At 41.7% G+C, this 21,199-nt stretch overlaps 1 protein-coding gene across 1 annotated transcript in view; it reads left to right on the top strand.

Annotated features, from left to right (window-relative positions):
* The first annotated feature begins 3,654 nt into the window (after nt 1-3,654).
* LOC149065234 (A disintegrin and metalloproteinase with thrombospondin motifs adt-1-like) overlaps nt 3,655-21,199 on the top strand; it is a 130,658-nt gene continuing 113,113 nt past the window's right edge. Inside the window, exons 1-4 of the mRNA XM_089254203.1 lie at nt 3,655-3,778; nt 15,116-15,191; nt 17,601-17,854; nt 19,401-19,560. Of these exons, the coding sequence (XP_089110329.1) occupies nt 3,734-3,778; nt 15,116-15,191; nt 17,601-17,854; nt 19,401-19,560 (535 nt within the window). The 5' untranslated portion in view covers nt 3,655-3,733. The remainder of the gene's footprint in view (nt 3,779-15,115; nt 15,192-17,600; nt 17,855-19,400; nt 19,561-21,199) is intronic.

The raw sequence follows: 21,199 nt of genomic DNA, 5'->3' as shown, positions 1-21,199 counted from the left end.
TATAATGTGGGAAAACACACAAAAAAAATTATAATTATCGTCCCGTGCCTGCTCCCCTCTAGTTGTGGCCCTCGGGAGCAGGCGGGTCTTATGACCCGAGCGCCAGATCAGGGGGAAGGGGGGGTGGGCACCAAAATGCGTGCATGCCCCGGCTAACTAAGCATCTAGTTGAAATCGTTGCAGTCCTGCCTAATCTTGTGGGAGAGGCCGCAACTAGTGGGGGGGGGGGCAAGAGAGGGCACCAATTTCAACTTTTAATCCTCCTTCAACATTACAAAGGGCGCCAAAGTGTGATCTTGCCCGGCTGACAAAGCATCGACACTGTTGCGACCCTGCTTGTGGGAAGGAGCCTATGGGGGGTCCAGGGACGTAGCGTGCCTTTTCGGGGCCCCGGGGCAGACATTCTTGGGGGCTCTTGAAAAGATTTATTATCATGCAAAATAAGTGTATATTTTTTTGTAAGCCCTTCCCCATTTGCTCGAGGCAGTACTCTAGTTGTCCCAGCACTTTTACGGGCCAGGGTCCACCCGGGGGGGGGGTCTCAGAATAATAAGATTTGGTGAACTTTTTTTCGGAACATTTTTCGTGCAAATTATTAGGTGAGCATTTCCAGCCAGAAGGGGTCGGGGCTCAGATACATCACTTTGTTCGGGTGCTAGGGCCGTCTTAAGAGCACCATGGTCCCCCGGGACAAGTGATTTTTCTGAGGCCCAACCTGGCAAATTTACATGTATGCTCTTCGAAAATTTCAACTATATCTCATTTTGTGAGGCCCCACGGGCCGTTTCCGGGTGGGTCCATGCGTTAAGTCAGCAGTGACAGGGCTCCAGACCTGGGATCCGGGACAATAACCATCATTTTTTTTTCACGCAATAAATTCATTACGGAAGGCCCGTGAAAGTCTGGCTTGGGGCCCGCTAAAGATCTCAGCCAAGGGGCCCTGCTACTACAGCATATTCCGCTTTACACGGTCCCATTTAAAAAGTTTTCTCGCTTAGTACGATTTACTTTCGTGATCCTAACTTTTACTAACACTTATTGAAATTTACCGTTTAGAAGGTTTTCCCAGCAACAACGTTTTTCATGAGTTTTTGGAAACACTATAAGTGGAATTTCCTGTATATGAGCTCTTCAGTGTTATTACTTGTTTAAAACTAGGTTCTGTAGATTGTCTGTATTTTACGGGACAGGCCAAGTTTTGCCATATTATCCGGATTTTGGGAGGGGCGACTACTCCCCACCCTACTTCTGGATCCACTGCTGATCTTAGATTAGTTACTTCTGAATACAAATACAAATACAACGCCACAACAGGCAAAATGCCCAACGAGGTGGCTGAGAAAATGATACCCATAAAATATGGATGTCATATAATTAAAAAATACAGCAACCCAATTAGAAATACAATTAACAAAAATTATAAACAATATACACGTGATAACAATCAACATGATAACAAATAATAAATGAAATACAAAGTTTCATTCAATGTTTTTTTTCCATTGATAGATTCAACATTGTGTAAAATATACGTATTGGGTGGGGGAAGACACCAAAATCATTTAAGTGCTTAGGAGCTTCAAACATCTTAATCCTGCCCTGCGTCAATCTCTGTCTAACCGTCCCACCTGGGGGGGGGGGGGGGCATTTAGTGAAGTTAAGAAAGGCTACTAATGCATCCTCTTGAGCGCCTCACGCGACAGTCCGTGAAATAAGGGGCCGTTCAAGTATTACGTAAACAAATTTGTAGCCATTTTTGACCCCCTCCCCCTTGTCAGAAAAATTTCGTCATCAGCTATACCCCTCTGAATCTTAACGCATATTGGTGGAATCAGAGACGTACGCGGGGGGGGGGGGGGGTAGGGCAGGGGGCTCATGCTCCCCCAACGATCAAAAATTTATTTTTTTTAATGCAAAAAAATATATATTTTTTTCAAATTGAAATTTCGGAACACATAATTTATCTTTAATAAATTCGTCATAAAAAAATCCATACATGGTAAATCGAATAAAGGCCCTTGGCCCGCGGACAAAATATGGCCTCGGGGGTTATCTGATGGGCCCCCAGTGCGGTTCTACATCACTCAAGTTACCCGCGGGCACATTCTCTGTTTATTTAAGTGATTCGCGGCATAAATTACGGATCACTTGAGTGATGCGAAGCACAATTCCAGAGCACTTAAGCGGCACGGACACATTTCCAGATCACTTGGATCCGCGAAACATTTAGAGATCATCAAAGTGGCGCTGTAAAGCACTTATCAATAGGGGTGGGATGTTACTTCAAGTGCCCACAAACTATCAAAAGGTTTTTCTCGTTTTTGGCGCACCGAGTAAGATGCCATTAAGAATATTTCATATTTTCATTAAGAGTGGTTGATGACGTAAGTAGGGGCGCGGTAGCCCGGTCGATAAGATGCTCGCCTAAAGTACCAAAGGATGTTTAGAGGTGTCGCGAGTTCGATACCCAGTTCGTCCTTGTCAGAAAACTTTCCTGACACAGGGGTACAACAAAAAACGGCGACTTGACCGCAACAAAAATTGCTACCGCAGGGAGGAGTCCCCCCATCGAGGGGTTAGCGCACCAACCTCTCGATGAGTATGAGAAACAAGCCTGCCGTTCGGAATCGGCAATAAATTGTAGGTCCCGGTCTAATTAGCCCTCGTGTGCAGAAAATGACCGTGGTGCGACAAAAATGACCAAATGATGACGTAAGCATTATCCAATCCCCCCCTTTCCCCCCTTGTCATCAAAAGTCAGCAAATCGGAAACCCCTTCCCCCCCCCCCCCCCCCATCGATGCTGACGTGATACTTGAACGGCCCCTAACGAAGGCAGAGTCACGTCTCCGGCGATGTATATGGCAGCATGCTTTCCCGGGACGCATGAAGGTCTGGGGTTCGCGTTCCGGTGCATAAACCACATGACTTTACTTTTCCTTCCGAGTTCACTTTGGCATAGTATCCAAAGGATGTCTGTTTCCCCCCCAACTCCCATATCATTATCAAGAGATCACTGCGCGTCCATATCCCATCAATTCTTTTCACACACACACACACACACACACACACACACACACACACAAATCCATTCTTACATCATAACCAAAGAATTCAAATAAAAAGGGAAGGAAAACATTCTTTTTATCGTAATACTAACCACAAAAAAAACGTTCGCGCGTAAAATAAAAATAACCTTGAGCAATTATGAAAACAACAAAAATAATTTCGTTGTGACCATTACAAAAACTTCGTTACAATAGCTTTCTTTTTTTCAAAAAAACACGCGAATCACGGAACCGTTACGTGAGGACAAAAATATGTCGATTTAAGGATATTGAGAGAGAGAGAGAGAGAGACCTCTCCCGGATTCGATACTCATTATATAACAAAAACAAAAGAAACCGAAACCGAAAAACGGACATTATTGTGAAAGTGAAATAGAGATAAATAATAATAATGCCAAAACACACACACTCATTGGCGGGCTCATTCAACCAAGCTCATATACACGTCACTTATTTTCACCCCTCTCGAAACAAAAATGAATAAATAAATAAAAGCGTTCTGTCATGTCCGGTGAGGTTCGACATGGACCTGTTTCACAAAGTTGGAAATTTCAATGGAAGTCACACTAGGAAAAAGAGAGGGAGAGAGTTCGGTCACACACATTTTTTACTTACTGACAACCGTAGTCATTTTGATTATGTTATGAGGGCCTTTCTGGCAGTGAAATGTATTTATCGAGTGTTGTCTTCGGCTTGGATATTCTATTTATGGTGAGTTGTTTTTTTTTTTTTTAAAGTTTCATTTTTGACACTCAAATTCGGTTACAACAATAAGGGGGCCATTCAAGTATTACGTAAGCAGATTTTCAGCCGTTTTTGATCCCCTCCCCCCCTTGTCAGCAAAACACTGACCCCCCTCCTACCCTGTCAGCAAAATTTCGTCAGCAGCTTAGAATATTTCATATCTTCAAAAAGGGGTGGTTGATGACGTAAGCAACCTTCAAATCCCCCATGTCCCCCTTGTCATCAAAAGTCAGCAAATCCGAAACCCCCACCCTCGATACTGACATAATACTTGAATGACCCCTTAAGGGGAAATGTTTTTGGTGTTGTGAGTATCTTCACACAAAAATTCATAGCCAACCACAATTGATGGAGAGCGATACGCCAAAGTATGTGATACAAACCGTTTTTAATAATTTATATCCTGAATTAATTTACCAGTAACTTACCTATGGTATCCCCCCCCCCCTTGTCAGCAAAAGTCAGCAAAACACTGACCCCCCCCCCCCCCCTCTACATACAGTGCACCGCAAAAGTTCAGACACTAGTTGAGATCACACAGTACCTTAAGTGGGACGTAATACCTTCAACATGGCGGAAATACTATGCTCTAATAGAAACATCATTGAAAATAGAATTTAAAAATATAATCAGATGTACAGTATCATGAAGTTGTTATTTCCATTGGAATTGAATTAGGATTATATCATTATGATGAAGTTGTTATTTTGTTAGAATTAGCCATGTTTTAGTGGGAAACGTGTGTAGGAGGTCATTGCAATTTCTCTAAGTCATCCTTTCACTTTTCCGAGGCCTAGATCGCCCTGGCCTAGAGTATGTCGTGCAGAGAAGAGCCACTGGAGAACGCCAGTGGCTAGAACCACTTAGAATATAGAACTCTACAAAAAGATTCCTCGAAAGACTGGTTATACTTGGAGATGATGATTTTAGGAAGAAAATTCATCTCTGCTTCCAGCTATCAAAACTGATTGCTGCCGCCGTCCATGTATGGAGCCATTCAACAGATATATATATACTTTATATACGCTCCCAGGGAGGAAAATTCTACCTGTTTCTTTAGCTTAGGGGTAGACCACTCGTTCAGCAAACGAGAGACCCGGTTCGAGTCCCCGTGGAGGCAGAGATGAACTTTCTTCCTAAAGTCGTCATATCCAAACATAATCAGCCTCTGGAGGAATCTTGTATTTAGACCGGGAGCTGAAAGGAGTTGAGTATGCGCAAAATATGAGGACCGCATTTCGTCAATTGATATGAGCTCACAACAGCTCAAATGTTAATATTCTGGATGTTGCCGGTCCATTTTATGGTCGAATTTTTTTTTTATTCCCTCCCCTCTTTAGGTATCGGAGAAATCCATTGAGCACATGCTATAAAGTCATTTCAAAGATTCATTTAATGACGATAAGTAGTTTTTCCCTGATGATAAAATTGATAATAGGTTGTAAAATGAAAAATATTAATAAAAAAGACGTCCATATTGTTAATAAAAAATAATTCAATAAGAAATTGAAAACTCATACAGAAATATGCGAAATAAAGACAAATAATCAATCATTTTTACTTTGGCAATCATTGTTTACACGTTTGCACATCGGAATACAAGTTAATCCTGATCTTTTTGCAATTACAAGACATTATTCGACAATTCGATGTACATTTACAAGGCTGGATTAAAGACTCCGGCAAAGGCCGCTTTTTGTCATTTGTCGTGGGCGTAAGTTACCATTTTGTGCTTCATAGCCAAATAAAGTGTAATCAATGGGCTCAAATTTCGTTCGATGTGAGAATTTTTCAATACATATGTTTGTACTGTAGCCCTTAAACAATGTAATGCGAAGCATCTGATATGCATATTACTTTCATTAAATTAAAGCCGAAGCCTATATTTTGTGAAATCAGTTTATACCGGAGTCATGGCCCCCACATCCTGAAGCAGGGCCCCTAGGCTGGGATCTTTTACGGTCCCCCCCGACCAGACTTTCACGGGGCCCCTTTATGATGAATTTATAGCGTGAGAAAACAAAAGAGTGATTAAAATCACACCGGGCCCCAGGGCTGGAGCCTTGTCAGACCACCCCTTGTGGGGGCCATGACCGGAGTTCATCAGCAGTTAATTTCTTTTGAAAAAAAGATATGTGCAAACAGTTTTCAGCTCTTTTAATTACAACCTACATCACTTAGATGTAGGTTTCCCAAACATGCAAGACCGTTTTGTACAAAATCCAACGATGCAGCTTTTTTAACACAGTTTTTGACTGCCTAACATACTAGTTGTAACGGAACCACTCACGGAGTGCAATGCTGGCAAAATACTATAAATGTTTTCACCTTGGCAACCAATACTAGCTAGTTGTTGCCAGAAATAAATTGCCAAGATGAATGCATCTATATCGGCACTGAGGATAATAACGTGGGCAGATTGAATTCTTACTGCGTGAAATATGTGGGAAAACATCCTTGTGTGTGTGTGTGTGAATCTGCTTCTAAGTGGTTCGATGTTAATTCAGGCACCTCAGAAAATGAAGAACCTTCTAGTTTGATGCATTTTGTTGGATCATCAAATCCTCCACAAATGTACATCTGGCAGTCTTCTTTTACTTGTGCATATGTGGTGAGCAGTAGGGCAAAGAAATAGGCAAATTATTTTCAATGATTGAAAAGAAAGCTTTACAATCTGTTGGAATTTTCGTCGAACGACTTGAAATGATGATTTTTTTTAATAGCTCGGCTTTTACTCGGCTTTCGGATTTGATAGACAAGTGCCATACCATCAACAATATAAATTTTTGGAGTATTTAAAGCTATAATGTCTTGCTGAGATGTCGTACCGCACTCATGATTGTTTTGAATGACAAAACAGGCCAGTCGTGATTTTGGAGATCTTTCTTTGTCAAAAAGATATTTGAAGTAGTCCAACATTTCATAGGATGCTAATATTTTTGTGTCAAATTCACGTTGAGAAGCCAACATAAATGATTTTTGGAAAAATAGTTACGTCTGTTGTATCTTGCAATTTCTTGTCGGAAGGATTTTTGCTTTTTGTTGCAGGAGTATCTTCAAAGTAGGATCGGATGACTTTTTACTTTTCAAAAATAATCGGTCATTTTTGTATGCAGTTAATAGAGACTCCCCATTTTCTTTAATATTAAGTAAGAGAATGGCGAACAAGATTCTTCAGCAAGTGCACCGGTGTAAATGTTGCGAATCACGCGATCCCCATTGTCCTAGAATGGATTTTACAAGCATTAAAACACTTGAGTACGTTTTCGATATCCTTTTCGTCTTTATTAATCCTAGATTGTGTCCATTCACAATGGAAATTACAATCAGTGTCACCTGTAGCGTCAGATTGTATTAAAAGATATGAAGAAAGAGTTGAGCGAACGCTGTTTTTGAATGGATATACACTGAAGTGCCAAAAAAGTCATGGAATACCTAGTGCTGTCTTAAGGCATGGGGCCCACCCAAGCACAGCCCGGGGGCCTTAAGAGAAAGGGGGGCCTCACAAAAATGGGATCTGGTCGAGATTTTCGAAAATTTGACTGGTAGGGCCTCAGAAAAATCATTTGGCCCGGGGGCCCATGATGCTCTTAAGACGGCCCTGGGAATACCTCTTGATATCGTGTGGGACCTCCTTTTACCCGGCTAAGTGCAGCACTCCACATGGCATCGACTCAACAAGTCGTCGAAATTCCCCTGAAAAAATACTCAGCCATGCTGCCTCTGCAGCTGTCCATAATTGCGAAAGTGTTGTCGGTGCAGGATTTTGTGCACGAACTGACCTTTCGACCATGTCCCATACATGCTCGATGGGATTCATGTCTGGCGATCTAGGTTGCCAAATCATTCGCTGGAATTGTCCAGAATGTTCCTGAAACCAATGACGAACTACTTTGGCCCGGTGGCATGGCGCATTGTCATCCTGGAAAATTCCATCGTTGTTTGGGTACATGAAGTCCATGAATAGTTGCAAATGGTCTCCAAATAGCTCAACATAATCATTTCCTAGTCAATGATTGGTTCAGTCTGAACAGAGGACCCAGTCCATGCCACGTGAAAATAGCCCACACCATTATGGAGCCATCACCAGCTCGCACAGTGCCTTGTTGACAACTTGGGTCCATAGCCTCGTGGGATCTGCGCCACACTCGAACCCTACCATCAGCTCTTATCAACTGGAATCGTGACTCATCTGACCAAGCTACGTTTTTCCAGTCATTTAGGGTCCAACCGATATGTTCACGAGACTAGCAGCGGCGCTGCAGCCGATGGCGTGTTGTTAGTGAAGACACTCGAGTCCGTCTCTTGCTGCCAATATCCCATCAAAGCCAAATTTCGTTGCATTGTGCTCACGGACACGTCTGTCATACGCCCCACTTTGATTGTTACTGTTATTTGGCGCAGTGTTGCTTGTCTGTTAACCACTGACTCTACTCTACGCAGAAGTCGCTGGCCTCGGTCATTAAGTAGACGCAGTCGGCCACTACGTTGTCCATGGTGGTGGTGGGAGGTAATGTCTGAAGTTAGATATTCTCGGCACACACTCTTGGTGCTGTGGATCGAGGAATGTTGAATTCCGTAACAATTTCCGAAATGGAATGCCCCATGCATCTAAGCGCCAACTGGCATTCCGCGTTCAAAGTATGTTAATTCCTTTCGTTTGACCATAATCACATTAGAAAACTTTTCACATGAATCAAATGAAAGTACAAATGAAAGGCCTGACAATGCGCTGCCCATTTCCTAGCGATGCTACTGCCATCTGTATATTTGCATATTGCTATCAAATGACTTTTGGCACTTCAGTGTCGAAGCAGTCACCTTTGCAGTGTTTCTTCGTTTTTAGTGATGCCAATCAAGCCTCGGGTCACTGCAGAAGATCAGTTCCGCGACTGTTCTTGTGCTAAGTCGCAGCCCACTGCATTGAACTTACCTTCGGTTCCGTTTGAAGGACAGCATCCCTCTCTTCATATTATGTATGACACTTCCGAAGGTATTTTTAACACATCTTGTGAATAAAGCGTCACTTCGCGGCTATAATTAATGTGATTCATGGAGAAAAAAGTAAGGTCACATTTGTCTAGCAGTTACTAAATGTAAGCGATAATCATTACTTCTATCAGCCATAATTGAATTCAAAAGAATTTCTACCATGTTACACGGTAATTATTTAAATATTCATACATTTCATTTCCAGTGCTCATGAGGTGTAAGAAATTTGAAAAATTCGTCATAAAAATCAGAAATTATACTTTTATGTTGGTTATATTTGTCGATCTCTCAGACTTGAATGATCTTTGTTCTGTAGTCCTCCCTTTTATCTCTTGAAGACAGATATTTAACTGCTGTATTTGTTAAAATTTATAGTTTTATGTGCTGGGGGAGACACCACACGCCCACTGACTCATAAGCGCACTGAACGGCTAGGCGCGCATGCTCACAATAGGAAGCGGGGAAGGGGATATGAGGGGATTCAAATAGACCAGCGTTTCTTAACCTTCTTTTGCCCGTGGCCCCCTTTGAAGCATATTTTTTTTCCTCGTGGCTTCCCTGTTTTACCCAGAGTCTCCAACATTCATCTAGAAGCAATGTTCTTTATATGTTTTGAATTGATTTTTTCAGTGAATTTTTATTGAACGAGAATTTTGCAAATAAGATTGGCCTCCAAACCACTGGCCTAGAATTTATTGAGCTTCCCGCTAATCCGAGGTCTATTCAGGACCGTCTCAACATCATGTGCCCCCCTAGGCAAAGTGATGCTATGGTAGTCCCATACTTAGCCGGAAATAAACAGTCTACATATTTCCTACTTATTTTGAAAATTTATTATACTATATAAAATATCATGAGGGGTGGGGTCACTTATGAACATGAGACCCCAGGGCATGATCTCTCACAAGAGTGGGACTGACAGCACTGCAGCCTGGGGCCTGATATGGTTTTCATCATTTTTTTGTTTTTCACTCTAATTTTAATAGGGGGGGGGGTTCTGTGAAAAATCTAGTCGGGGGCATGCAAGAAACCCCATCCTAGGGAACCTGCTGTAAAATGTAGGCGGTGAGGCCCGGGTGGCTCCATGCCCTAAGACGGCCCTGGTTTTATGGGTGGTTTTGTTGGATTCTGTAAGTGTATAGTCACTAATAGAAAAGTTCTATTTCTTCACACATTAATTTTTCTTCTCAGCTCTCTGCAGACCTCCAAATCACCTGTCATGGCCCCTTTCTCCATTTTCTTCCGTGGCCCCTTGAAGTATCCCACTACCACTAAGGGGCTATATGGCCCCCGGTTGAGAACCACTGAAATAGACCATCCCAGCTGCCGGCAACATGATTTTCTTCATTATTTATTTAGGGGTCTTAGTATTAAGAATTCGAAGTTGCCCATATTTTGCATACGCAAACTTTGGCGCCTGCACTATAATAATTTAATTTTTTATGTAATTATATGATAATATTTTGATAAATAATTTCCATTTTTATTTCATATTTAGCAACCTATTATTAATTTTATCAACAGGAAAAACTACCTATCGTCATTAAATTAACCTTTAAAATTACTCTATAGCATGTGCTCAATGGATTTCTTTGATACCTAAAAATTCGACCGTAAAATGGACCGATAACCCGGCCCGGGGTGCGTTTCGAAGGACCTTTGCGAGCGGCGCAGGCGTCGCATTTCTTGTACTATGGTCTCCCACCAGGGTCGTCTTTAGGGGTGGCACATGAGATTTTACACCCGGGCAGGTGAAATTGTCGAAGTCAAGTAAAGTTGTCAATGACATTCGAATTTTAGTTCGGCCACCTGCAGTAGGGGGCCCTTAGGCTTTAATCTTTGGCGTTTCTTAAGGTCAGATTTTCCACGGCCCTCTCTATAGTAAATTTATTTATTATAATTATTATTTATTTATTTATTTACAAATTTATTGTGTGAAAAAAACCCCGATGAGAATCCTCTCTAATCCCTAGGTTGGGACTGACAAGGTTCAGCCTCAGCCGGAATTTATCGGGAGCTGTCAAATAAACGCAAAGAATGACTTTGGGTTCTCACTTGTCCAGGGCTTGGAAACCTAGAAACCGCTCACATTTCCCTAATTTCCGCCCTGGGAACCTTGTAGTAGGCATTTTGGCGTTAGCAAAGCTCAACCCTATTGTAAAAAATTTCGATTAATTGAAAAATTCAATCCTAAAAGGATGGGAAAATATGATGGCTCAACAGTAAGAACACAAATGGGAGAAAAACTCACGTGGTACAGTTGAGAACGGTAAAATTAATCTGGAAAAAAAAAATGGGACGGTTTCTGTAAAAGCGGGATGTACGGTCAAGTACATTTTGCTGGTTAACCGTGGATGTGCGGCTGCAGACGGCTAAAAAAATTTGGCTTATACCAGTCTTTTTGGCAAAAGTCCTTTCAGCCTCCCACCAAGGTCGTCTTTAGGGGTGGCAGGTGAGCTAGAGCCATTCCTGTGTGTATATGTTACGGTAAATGTGATAAATCAGGTTATTATACATGATAACCTGTTACTATGCATAATCGTCAAGCATTTTGGTAAGTTTCATAAATTCTTCACTTTTGCCGGCGATTACGCACAATACCCAAGTGTCGTCGGTTAACTTTGATAAATATCCCTAAATTCATCATTTTTACTGGCGATTATGCATAGTACCCAAGCGTGGTTGGCAAATTTAATAAGTACTAAAAAAATTATCACTCTCACCGATTATTATGCATAATAGCCAAGCGTCGCGTCGTTGGTAAGGTTGGTATACTATACATGATAATTCATTCATGTATTGTATCATAATATCGGGGTACGATAGTAAAATTTGTCATCATAATATCGGGGTCCCACTAAGTCGGGGGGGGGGGAATTCCTCATCATGCATACTCGACTCGTATAGAATTTTTTTTCATATTTATAAAATTCACCAATAATAATAATAGCTAGGGTATTACCCATAATCACAGATGAAGGCGAAAAATTTCAAGTATCTCCCAAATTTACCGACGACACTTGGTTATTATGCATAATCGTCGGTAAAAGTGATAATGTTTTCAGTATTTATCAAATTTCCCAACGGCGCTTTAGTGTATTATGCATTTTCGTCGGTGGAAGTGATAAATTTATCGAACTTACCAAGATGACGATTGGTAAGCATGCATAATAACCGATTTAACACATTTACCGTAACGTGTTAAACAAAATACGGTATTAATGCCAATACTCTCACGTGAGAGGGAAAGAACTGGACGATGAAACCGGAAGTCACAGGTTTTCACCAGATTTTGTATCCGGCTCCCGAAATGAATGAATGCCACCGGAAATATCCAATCTGTTGATACGTAATTTTTTTTGCCTTTTTCCTTTTCATTACAATTTGGCGCAGTTGGTGTAGCCGTGTCGGAATAATCCGTCAGGTAGGTCATTGGTGCGTGAGAGACGATAGAGGAGATTGATGACCGTTGTGAGACAATAGTGACATATGGTGCGAGACAACCGGAAAAGATGATGGATAAATAAATGCAATCCGGGGATCTCCGGCCGCTTCGTGAACTGGCTGGCCAAAACCCGATACTTAGACATTGGCCAAGTACCACGAAATTGGGCAATTCACGATCTGGCCGGCCACTTCGCGAATTGGTCAATTTAGGGCTTTGACATACAGTCAAATCCCGTTATAACGAACTCCAAGAGACCGTAGAAATCACTTCGTTGTAACGGAATTTCGTTACAAAGGAATTCCAGGTTTTATCGTTGTTCCTACGTAAACTCATCTGGGATATTAGAAAATTGTTCGCTGAAGCGAGATTTTCGCTATAACGGTATTCGTTAAAACGGGATCCGACTGTACATAATTAAACTGACTGACTGACTGAGTAGACTGCATTTTCTGAGGGAGTGCCGAAGCGTCTTCGTCTTCCTCAGCCCTTCGTTTTTACAAGAGAATTGGCAAGAAACTCGGATGTATTTGACGAATCGGCAATAAATATTGTAACCTTGTGTCCTAACCTAACCGCACATTAGAAAAAGGGGAGGAAAAAATGAATTGCATAACGATAATTACGGCTACAAACAGGAATATTCATCTTAAACATTTGTTGTTGCTTTTTTAATTCACTGAAATTTGAAGTGGCGCTTGTTTTGGCGACTTTTCTGATTTTAGCATGAATTGGCGAATTCGCTTACTTTTGGCATCATTTTTGGCGATGATTGCCAATGTCCCGTATTTTCGCGTATTTCCAAGCCCAATTTCCCGTATTTTTCCTCAAGAAAATATGGTCAGCCTATATCTGAGGAAAAAAATCACTATCGGGGTATAAAAAAAAACCAAAAGTAATAAAAAAAAAAACAACTAAGGTTGCAACAAAGCTTCGGGATTATCAGGAGAGAGGAAAGAAAACAGATAGACTTTTGTTTGAATTCATTGCACTGGCGTTTGGACGCAGTATTACGTCCTTTGATCGTGAAGTGGTTAATTCCCTCGGTTGAATCCGGCTCCGTACGAGCTGGGTGAAGAGAGAAAATTGTGATCTGTATGGTTGATAGAGTGTGGTGAGTATTTGTGTAAGTGAGTGTAGATACATGAAAAATAGAGAAAGTGGAAAAATTTTGGCACTAAGCACCTTCCTCAAGTCAGATCATGGGCGTATCAAGACAACAAGAAAATCAGATCAGCTGTTTAAAACGACGAGGAATTTAGAAGTCGTGACTTGACTTTAATTTCGAGACATGGTAAGAAACAGGTCCAAGAAAACTGGAACTAGTCCATGAGGGTATACGTAAAAATTACAGCTGTTAATGGGTCTTCAGGAAATGAGAAAAACCTGAGACGAGATGGAATAGTTTTAAGTTCTAGTTTTAGTTTGGAAGTTCTCAGAAACAATTGCTGCTAAAAAAAATATTTTGTACGAAAATTATACAAATACAAATACAACGCCACAACAGGCAAAATGCCCAACGAGGTGGCTCATAACTTGAAGAAAAATTAAAACAAAGCATTACGCAAAGGTAAAGTCAGCCAAAATAGATTAATAGCAACCGAAACGCAACCACCTCTGTTGGGGCCTCCATGTTGATTACATCTTTCATGGAGTCTCCAAAAACTCTTTTTTTATTTCCTTCGTCGAAACCTTAAAAACTCCACCTGTCACATCAGACATCTCTGCTTCGACACACACTTCTAATTTAATTCCACTTAAACTTCTACTTAAACTCCAAAACCTTGGCCTATGTGTTCATCACTGCTTAAATGGGTGGAAGCAAAGCCGCTTGAAAGATCTCCTTTGTCTGAAACTCTTAATGCAGCTTTGGGTGGAAGCCTTACTCACCAATCGCAGTCCGTTTGTCTCCTTCAAGGAAAGAAAAAGAGAAACCAGAACTTCCCAGGTTAAGATTGGCACGGTCCAGGGTTCGGTCCTCTCGCTATTATTATCTAAGATTTATATAAACGATCTCAATTCCATCAATTGCCATATCAGACCTCTTTGCAGACGATTGCGTCATCTATCAAACAGTGCACGATGTATTCTGCTGACCCACTCTTACAGACCCTAAGGGTCTCAGTTCCAATCTTTTGAAAACCATCACGTGAGAACGATGGTTCTCTACCAGTCGGACGCGTGACTCCTGCAGGACGCGATGACCATTCAGCGGGTAGGTGTAAAGTTATCAGCAAAATTATCTCCCACGTATTTCTAGGACGCACGCTAGACTTCCGCTGCACATTTGTGTAATAACTTCGCTAGGGGGTGTGTGTGGTACTGTTTCAGATGACTTGAGTGATCCTCGGCATATTTACAGATTACTCGAGTGACCGACGGCACGGTTTTAAAGCACTCGAGTTGATCCAGGAAAAACCAGACACACACTCCCACTTTACTATTCCTATGGACTACTCGAGTGGCCCGTGGAACAGTTCCAGAGCACTTATGTGGCCCCACGCTTAATAATTTAAGTGATCCACGGTGAGGTTCTGCATCACTTAAGTGACCCGCGGTGCATTCTCAGATCACTTAAGCGACACCCGGTGCAGTTCCACATCACTCAAGTGGCCCGTGGAACATTTATAAATCGCTAAGTAAGCCGTGGTGCTGTTTCGGATCACTTAATTAAGGAACCCGCGACGCATTTCTAGCTGTGCGCACAAGCCTCCTACGCAATTTCAAATGATACTCTCTAGTTTGCATTCTTAGGTGTAAATACGTACATCTGAGGTGCGCAAGCTTCCTACGTATTTAAAGTGAGTCAAATGATATTTAACACCCGGTATAATTATTAATGTAATGTTATTTCTGCACTCGTGTAGGGATTAGTGTCTGCCCAAGGATTTCCTGCCGCACAAAGGGTAGACGAAGGCAACGAATTATCATCTTACGAAGCAGGTGATTATGACTCTTTCGAACTATATGTTAATTATTACAATGAATTATTGTATTATGTTTTGCACATAAATTATATGTGCAAGAATATATAAATTGAAAACTTAATGGTTCCTCAAAAAGTGAAACAAATGGTGAATTTTTAGGCAGTTCACCTTAGAACTTGCGTGCAACCCGGAGTTAACTGGGCATCCCACCCTTTCCCCCCCCCTCCCCTCTACATGCTAGAGCTGGTTCCCTAGATTCAGATCTTTGATTCGCTCACTTACCAAGAATGTTCACGATCCCATGTGCAATAAATGTATACAGGGTGATTCTAAATTCATGGGACAAACTTTAACAGGTGATAAGACCTCCTAAACAAGCATTTTTGGTCTTATAATGTGCGGTCGAATCGCAATAGCAAAGGTGGTCGAGAGTACAACAACAGCACTTCACTAAAAGTAAATACGGAACAGAGCAGAACAGACCGAGCACGACCAGGCTACGGTCGCTCACGCGATTTTAGCTCATTGCCCCCCGATGATGAATTTTTATCAATTTAAGTCATTTACTCACTCACTGACAATGTCCACTCGATCACTCTGTTCTGAGAAGATCGGCGAAACGCGCGGTGCAAAACGCATTTGATTCCTCCAGAAGCGTTCGGCAAATCACGCCCGAACGTAAAACGTAGGCGTGGCAAGTGTTGCAACTCCGTAGGAAAACAGTTGTACCACTTTTCCTATTGGTGAGTGGACGGCGTGTCGCGCTGGGCGATTCGCGTAGCAGGCGGCCACGCAAAGAAAACCTGCTCCTAGGAAAACCCGGCTTAAGAATAGGTTTTTTGCACCGCGTGAACCAAACTGGATCATTTCGCGTCAGCAGAAATGTGTTACATAATCACGCTACGCGTTTCTGTTTTCCTTCTGCGCATGAACAATACATTCAAAACATCAATAACTCAATTTTTCTCTTTCCCTCAGATATTGCTGAAGTTAAAAAAAAATCATAAATAATTTAAAAACTTTAGTTACATCTTCTGATTCAATTAATGCAAAAGTTTCGAAACATATTCCGGATAATGTTCTACGTATATTTTCCAGACTTATCAATGATAGTTTGGAAAATGGAATTTTTCCGGATTCATTAAAACATGCCGTCATAATCCCAATCTTCATAGCAGGCGACAAAAATGACTTGAACTATTATAGACCCGTTTCAGTTCTTTGTACAGCATCAAAAATTATGGAAACAATTATGAGAGACAGACATTTTTTCATATTTAAATGTGCATAATTTCTTTTCAAACAACATACATGGGTTTCTTCCTCTTGAATTTAGTAACTGTATTGTTGATAATATAGACAAATCAAAGAAAACAATAGCTATCTTCCTGGATATACGAAAATGTTTCGATAGCATTGACCATAACATTTTACTTAATAAACTTCAACTGTATGGAATTAGAGGTAACGCACATAGCCTATTTAAATCATACCTTTAAGAACAGGATCCAAAGAGTTAAATGTGGCAAATACATTAGTACTCCGATGTCCATGAAGAGAAGAAAAACATTCGCTGATGACACTGCATTACTTTATTCAGCAATAGATCATCAATCTTTAACAAACACCATAAATCATGACTTAATTAAAGTTCGCGATTGGTTTTCTGCAAATAATCTTGAAATTAATATATCGAAAACAAAATTTACGAGCTTTTCTTTGCATAACAATGCAGAGAGATTAGATAAAATATTATTTTTCATAGCCAAAATTGCCCATATAACTTTTCGTGCACATGCTCAGCTTTAGAACAAGTATCTTCATTAAAGTATCTTGGTGTACATATAGATAACAACCCAAAATGGAAAACACATGCAATCAAAACTTCGATACACCCTATACAAATTCTATTACCTTAAGCAATATGTAAATCGACCTTTTCTACTGTCATTTTATTATGGCGTTATTCATTCATTCACATATGTTATATGGCCTGACTGTATGGGGAAGCGATTATATAAGCACTTGACGCCCCATTATTCAAATGCAAAAAAAAAAAAAATAATTAGAGCACTAATCTATTAGAGCAACTAATTTCACTCATATGGTGTACAAGTTTCTGGCCCGCGAGTGGTAGAATTACCGTATATCTGGACAGGGATCCGAGAAGGTTGTGCACCCTGTTCTATACAGTCCCTATTTTGGCGACGACCATGAAAGCCCTTGTAAATATTTGTAGCATTCAAGGCCGTAACTAGGCCGGTGAATCCGCACAGGGCCCGCTTGGATGGAGGTGGGCACAGAAGGGGCCTAATTTCAAATTCTTGCACAGGGCACAAGAATGGCTAGGTACGGCCCTGGTAGCATGTTATGATAGATATATGCATGAATTTATTTTATTTCATTTGAGCATAATTTGACACAGATCGAATATCGGTGAGGTGCTCGCTGCATCCTCTGGAAAACGGCACCCGTTTGCTGGTCATTAGATTCCCGCATCGCAGCTGGTACGTGGAGTTGCACGAGAAGGACCTCTGGCATCCATTACTGTCCGAAGTCACCGTCTTTGGGGAAGACGTCACTCCACCGGAAAAGTCTTGCATGCACTACACTGGTTACATAGTGACGCATCCTGCTGGTCACGTTGCCGTTTCTGTCTGTGACTCGAACCGAATCCAGGTAAGACGTTATTAATGTTTGAAGTATCACATTGCACGACATATACGTGTTAATACTCGGCCCGCGACTCTTAGTTAGAGTGTGCTGGACGGGGGAGGGCGGTGATTTTTCACTGCTTTTCTGTTCAAAATCACGGTGGGGAGAAGGGCACCAAAATGGATGCTGACCCGGACGACACAGCAAATTTTCGTTTCTAGTTGCGGCTGTGGCTGTATTTGGTGCCGTCGTTGGCAATAATTATCAAACTTTTGGCATTCGCCACTCTTCGCCCTAGCTGTCATACACACTTTCCTTTCTTGCCCTAGCGATCACATACCCTTGGCTCTTTCCCTTAACCATCACGTACCCTTGCCTTGCATATTCTCTTAATCATCTCATACCTTTGGCTATTTGCACATATCCATGGCAAACCCTTAGCTATTTGCCTCTAGTGATCACATACCATTGGTTCCCTTGGTTAGAGATTACATGCCATTAGCTCACATGCCTGCAGATCACATCCGCCAAGTGTGATCTGCAGGCGCGCGCGCATCCTCTCTCCTTACCACTCAGCCATTAGATATTCTTGGCTTTTTTGCCCAAGCGATTATATACTCTTGTTACTCGCCACTAGCCATCAGATACTCTTGAATTCATTATACAAGTTATCACATATCCTTGGCTCCTTGCCTTAGCCACCATATACCCTTGTATTTTTGCACTAGCCGCTCATACACACTTGGTTTCCTTGCCTTTAACGACTAAACACTCTTGACCTAGGAATCACATAACCTTGGCTCTCTTGTCCTTGTGAACACATTCTTCTTGGCTTTCTTACTCTAGCGATCAAATACCCTTGACTTCATTTTCTAGCGATTACATACCCTTGGCTCCTTTCCCCTGTTATCACTATCTTGAATGGAGTCTATTTTTTTGCGCAAGGATGTCAATGTGTATGTAAAAAATTAAAAATGTGCCTGTTTAGAAAAAAAAGAAGCCATCCCAAAAGGTATCGAAAGAGAATTTTTCCGGTGCAGATCACACTAACGATGTCACTTCCCTTTGTATTCCGCCCATCGGAAGATGTTAATGTGTCACGCAGAGAGGTCACTCAGTGCTTATGTAGGTCAGCAATACCATCAGCTTCGATTTTTTTCGTTTTGTGAGGACTAATGACCGTCCCCTCCTCCTCCAGTTCAAATAGATCACGTGAAAATGGCGTTTATTCACGAGAGGATGGCCAGTAAAGGATGGATTCGTTCGGTGGGAATATTCGAAAGGGAAGCCACACCCAAGTGCTAGAAGGAATCATTTTCGTTATGCAATAATCATTGCGGCCCCAGAACATAAAGCGGACAAACTCATTAATCATGCGTAAATATTAAAAGGGAAGAAAACGTTTGCTAATGCTCTTCTCTGTCGTTTTGTAGGTGCTGCCACCTAACAACTAAATTGTCAGTGAGTGGTTGGCTGGAATGATTGAAATGTTCGTTGTGTTGAAAATATTTTTGTGGTTTTGGTGATTTAACTTGTTTTCAATGTTACTGTCCATTCTCTCTCTGTTCAGTCTGGGATTGTAGCGACTGAGGAAGAATTCTTCATGCTGAGGCCATTGGTCAGAGAAGCCCACGAGAGCGAAACGGCGACGTCGTTCACGGGCGATAATCTTCCAACTCACGTGGCTCACAGCCTACGTGCAAATGGTACGTGCGGTACAGACGGAACCAGTAAGTGAAATTCTTGATTCCCTTCAATGCGATTTGAACTGCCATTTTCAAATTTAAACTTTGTCTAGTTTTAATTCAAAGAAATTTTTAACACGTTTGAAAGCAAGGGATGGAAAGGCAAGGAAAACAAACAGATAGATCTATCTGTAAGAGGTACTGGAAAAACATGAATTTTTTCTCACTACTTGTCTTATACAACCTCTGACAATAAAGTTCGGTGAATGAAGTCAGAACGGCCGATCTGGCAACACTGGCGAAGCAAAACGCTGCACATGCGTAGCGGCAGGTGTTGACCATCTGCCGCCACCGTTGTTCAGTTGAGCGTCGTTTGTGTTCCGTGAAAGACTTGTTTTACAAAGTGCTTGTTGAGTGCGTTGGTTCTTAACTGAGAACAGGAAAATCCAGAAGGAATTTCTACCTGAGGGAACGACGATGAATGTTGCAAGGTACATTGAAACTTTGACCCGTTTCATGAAACGTCTACGCAGGGTACGACCTCAATACGCACAACAAGGTTCATGGTCTCTTGTTCATGACAATGCTCGCCCTCACACAGCCAATATCATCAAACATCCTGGCAAAAAAGGGGTTGGTGCAAATTGAACATCCACCATACTCGCCAGATCTCAATCTTCCAGACTTCTTCCTATTCCCACGACTCAAACTCGCTTTGAAAGGAAAGAGATTTGACGATATTCCTGACATCCAACGAAACGTGACGAGGCTTTTGAACTCCATCCCAAAAGAAGACTTCTTGCAGAGTTTCCAGGACATGTATAGGAGATCTCAGCGGTGCATAGTAATGGGAGGTGACTATTTCGAAGGACAGTAAGGTAACTTTCGTTAACATTTCATCTACGTTAATGTTACAGGACTATTCACCGAACTTTATTGTCAGAGGTTGTATAACCTTGAACAAAAGAACATACTCCGCCCACTGGCAGTTGATTGGAGGAGGGATGGAAAACATGTTTTACTGTAAAAACAACTTGAACGCGTTTTAAGAAGCCGGTATATTTTGGGGCCGAGATTTTCGAGCAGATCAAGTTTGACGAGATATCTCGGGATTGTCGGTGAAAGGGTTAAATTTATTTTCCCCCAACTTCTGACTCACTTGATCAGTCACTTACTTGCTAACTGGCTTACCCCCACCCCCCGCTCACCCACCATCTCACTTTGTCGGTGAGTTTCCCGCACACGATTATCGCTATGGCCGATCACTGTTCCCTACCCCGCTTTGTTTTTAACGATTAGACGTACCAGTGATTAGAAAAGTACCAGTGATATCACTTGTCAAGCCTCAGCTGCTACTGTCTTTAACTCAGGCATGGTCTTCGTGTGTGTGTGCACTTCTTTCCAGGGGTGACTCAAACTAGAGTGCCAGGGGTGCGGGGCACCCTGGCGGCAGGTTACAAGGGGCGAGAACTTAAGCTGTAGTCAATATAAACATTTTCAAAATTTCCAATAGTAAAAATTCACGTGAAATTACGCCACAATGGTATGGCTGAGAGGGCTCCAGCTCTGGGACCCCGGGATATCTACTCTATAATATAAAATCACAAACTCGAAAAGGGCCCGTTTCTAAGCAACCGAAATTAGTGACGATTTCATGTCACAAAAATGAGTGACGGAAATCTGT

This window comes from Pholcus phalangioides, unplaced genomic scaffold, assembly GCF_987345545.1.
Source record: "Pholcus phalangioides strain wild (caught in Gottingen) unplaced genomic scaffold, Ppha-v1.0 ptg000040l_1, whole genome shotgun sequence".
NCBI lineage: Eukaryota > Metazoa > Arthropoda > Arachnida > Araneae > Pholcidae > Pholcus > Pholcus phalangioides.
Note: the sequence above shows the minus strand (reverse complement) of the source record. Positions and strands in the feature narration are given on the sequence as shown.